This window comes from Cryptomeria japonica, chromosome 9, assembly GCF_030272615.1.
Source record: "Cryptomeria japonica chromosome 9, Sugi_1.0, whole genome shotgun sequence".
In the NCBI taxonomy this organism is placed as follows: domain Eukaryota; kingdom Viridiplantae; phylum Streptophyta; class Pinopsida; order Cupressales; family Cupressaceae; genus Cryptomeria; species Cryptomeria japonica.
The window spans coordinates 547,247,921-547,251,016 of record NC_081413.1 but is presented as its reverse complement, the minus strand read 5'-3'; the positions used below and the strand labels follow the sequence as shown (position 1 = coordinate 547,251,016).

At 35.3% G+C, this 3,096-nt stretch overlaps 1 protein-coding gene across 1 annotated transcript; it reads right to left on the bottom strand.

Annotated features, from left to right (window-relative positions):
- Positions 1 to 278: 278 nt before the first annotated feature.
- On the bottom strand, positions 279 to 2,184 carry LOC131060992 (putative 4-hydroxy-4-methyl-2-oxoglutarate aldolase 3). The gene has a single exon (XM_057994490.2). It carries the CDS (start codon positions 1,961 to 1,963, stop codon positions 1,472 to 1,474), a length of 492 nt encoding a protein of 163 aa, XP_057850473.1. The 5' UTR covers positions 1,964 to 2,184; the 3' UTR covers positions 279 to 1,471.
- Positions 2,185 to 3,096: the final 912 nt, after the last annotated feature.

Here is a 3,096-nt window from a genome sequence, read left to right as displayed (position 1 = left end):
AGTAATAACAAAGACCTCTAAAAACTATACTATAATGTGATCTGATGAAAATATCAAACACAAAAAACCAGGAATTTTGAGTTACAATTTTGAGCTGATCAAAATATAAGATCCAAAACATAAATTATAATGTGAACTTGATATAAATGTTACACAAAAAAACATGAACTGCATCTTAAACTGATAAAATCGTTGGAGCTAAATCATGAATTACAATTTAACCTATCAAAACTTTGGACTCAAAATATGAGTTAAAACTTCAGATATAAGTTTTACAATTTGAACGGATAAAAACATCAGTTTGATCAAATTATCAGACTTAAAACATTAATTACAATTTGAACTGATAAAACATCAGTTTGATCAAATCATGAATTATCAGACTTAAAACCCAAAATTTTCAAAACATCAGTTTGATCAAATCATGAATTATCAGACTTAAAACCCAAAATCATGAATCAGAACTGATAAAACATCAGACCCAACTCATGAATTATAACTTGAACATCAGATCCAAAACATAAATTACAGCTTGAACTGATGATCATAAAAATTAAAAAACATCCAACCCCAATCGTAAATTACACATGAACTCATAAAAACATCAGCCTCTGATCAAAACATAGATTACAACATGGGCTGATTAGAGCAAGGTATTTCAGCAGACAAGGAAAGGAGGAAATTTCATTGCAAACACCAGTACAGATAAAAGAAAAGTAAAACCCAAGTAAAGACCAGAAAAACGAAGTGTAAAACATGAATTACAATTTGAACTGATAAAACATCAGACCCAAATCATAAATTACACCTTGAACTGACCAAAACATCAGACCCAAATCATGAATTACACCTTGAACTGATAAAAACATCAAATTTAAAACATAAATTACACATCAGACTCTACTCATGAATAACAACTTGAACTGATAAAAACATCAGACTCTGATCAAAAACATATATTACAACATGGACTGATTACCAAGGTATTTCAGCAGACAAGGAAAGGAAGAGATTTCACTACAAAAACAAAGTCTAATCCTATTCCATACAGATAAAAGAAAATTAAAACCCAATTGAAGACCAGAAAAAGGAAGTGTAAATCATGAATTACAATTTGAACTGATAAAACATCAGACCCAAATCATGAATTACACCTTGACCTGATAAAAATATCAGACCCAAATCATGAATTACACCTTGAACGGATAAAAACATCAGACCCAAATCATAAATTACAGCTTGAACTGATAAATAACATCCGACCCTACTCACATTACAACATGAACTGATAAAAACATCAGACTCTGATCAAAACATATATTACAACATGGGCTGATTACAACGTATTTCAGCAGACAAGGAAAGGAAGAGACTTCACTACAAATACCAGTCTAATCTAATTCCATACAGATAATTAAAAAAAACAAAAACAAAAAAAACCAATTAAAGACCAGAAAACCCAACTTTAAAATCAGATGGAAAGGCGAGTAGCAGAGATAACAACCCCATCAAAATCAGCATAACACCATTCTCCAGGAACAATTCTAGTGCCGGAAATAATGAGCGGCACATTGATTTCTCCATGCCCCTTTTTACTCGATCTCAGAGGGTGCGCTCCCAAAGCCCTAACTCCAATATCACAGCAGTTAATTTCATGGACATCACGGACGCAGGCATTAAGTACGACTCCACTCCAGCCGTTGATATGAGCCAGTTGAGCAAGGCGGCCGCCAAACAGAGCGCAGCGAAGACTGGCGCCGCCATCCACAACCAGCACTCTGCCATCCCCTGCCTCCTCCACCATTTTCCTCACCTCCACATTGTCCTCGAACACCTTCACAGTCGCTATACTGCCGCTAAATGTTGTTCTGCTTCCATAAATTTGGAACATTGGAGGGAGAATCCTCACCCGTCCATCTCTCACCTGATCTTCAAAAGCGTCGCACAAATCTGTTGTGGCCATGATCGGCAATGGCTTTTGGACTGCAACATTATTTTTCAATCTGCCTGGGGCACCTTTCTAAAAATAGGCTGATCCTTATCGCCACCGTTTGCCGTGTCGATTTGTCATCCTCTCGAAATTTTGCTTCTCAAACCCCTGCCCCACACTACACATAGCTACACTGAAAATGAGGGTTTCGACATTTGGTACAGCAAAATTTGTCGCGAAATGTCAACTGCAGGTCGGCAGTTCGAGTCTTATTAAGTTTATTACGATAAAAAAATGAAGATTCTGTTTGCATTTTTCAAGAGCAGCATTCCTTGACATTTTAGGCCTACGGCAGGGTTCTATGGAAGGGGCTTGGAGCTTGAGCTTCTATATTTTTTTGTTTGGAATGTTCAGAATCGTATTATCTAATTATATGATAATGAAGAATGAGTCATAGGTTGAAACTTCTTTAGTTGAGAATTAAAAAATGAGGGGTATCTATTCTTCGTTATCCAATGAGGAAGCATAAGTCAAAGGTTGAAACCTCATTAGTTGAAGATAAAAAAAATGACCCGTGGCTATCCAAGGACCTAAACCACCTAGTTAGTTGAGGGTCAAAAAAATGACCCGTGGCTATCCAAGGACCTAAACCACATGGTGTATAGGGGAAGCGTTAAAAAAATAAAAATAGTGTTCCCTTTGTATGATCCCCACCTTATCCTTATTTCAATCTTGGACAGTGTTATGAATTTGAAAGAAAAAACAATTACATAATTAAAATGTATACTACAACGGCTAATCTCCACACAAAAAATCAGGCAAAAAAACATTGTGTTTTGTAGATCTGGGAGTTTTTTTACAGTGCCATTTTGTATGGAGATTAACCACTGGCGAGGTAAATGATCAAGATTTTAAATTTCAGAATCAATTATATTGAAGAAATTAAAGACAACGTTGTGGATTAAAGGCTTCATGAAGTAATTAGTAAAAGGTAAGAATGATTCTCAATAGGTGTGATTTATGAGAAGTGGCATAAACAGAAATTACCATTGTCTTATTTATAATAAACACAACAACGATTAAGGAAAGAATGATTACCTTCATGGAGTGGCACGATATTACCGTGAATCAATAGTTGAAGAATAAACTAAATTTTCACCAAACTT

Bases quoted from the DNA above. Each gene is read 5' to 3' on its own strand.
- LOC131060992 (XM_057994490.2), bottom strand. From the start codon at position 1,963: ATGGCCACAACAGATTTGTGCGACGCTTTTGAAGATCAGGTGAGAGAT.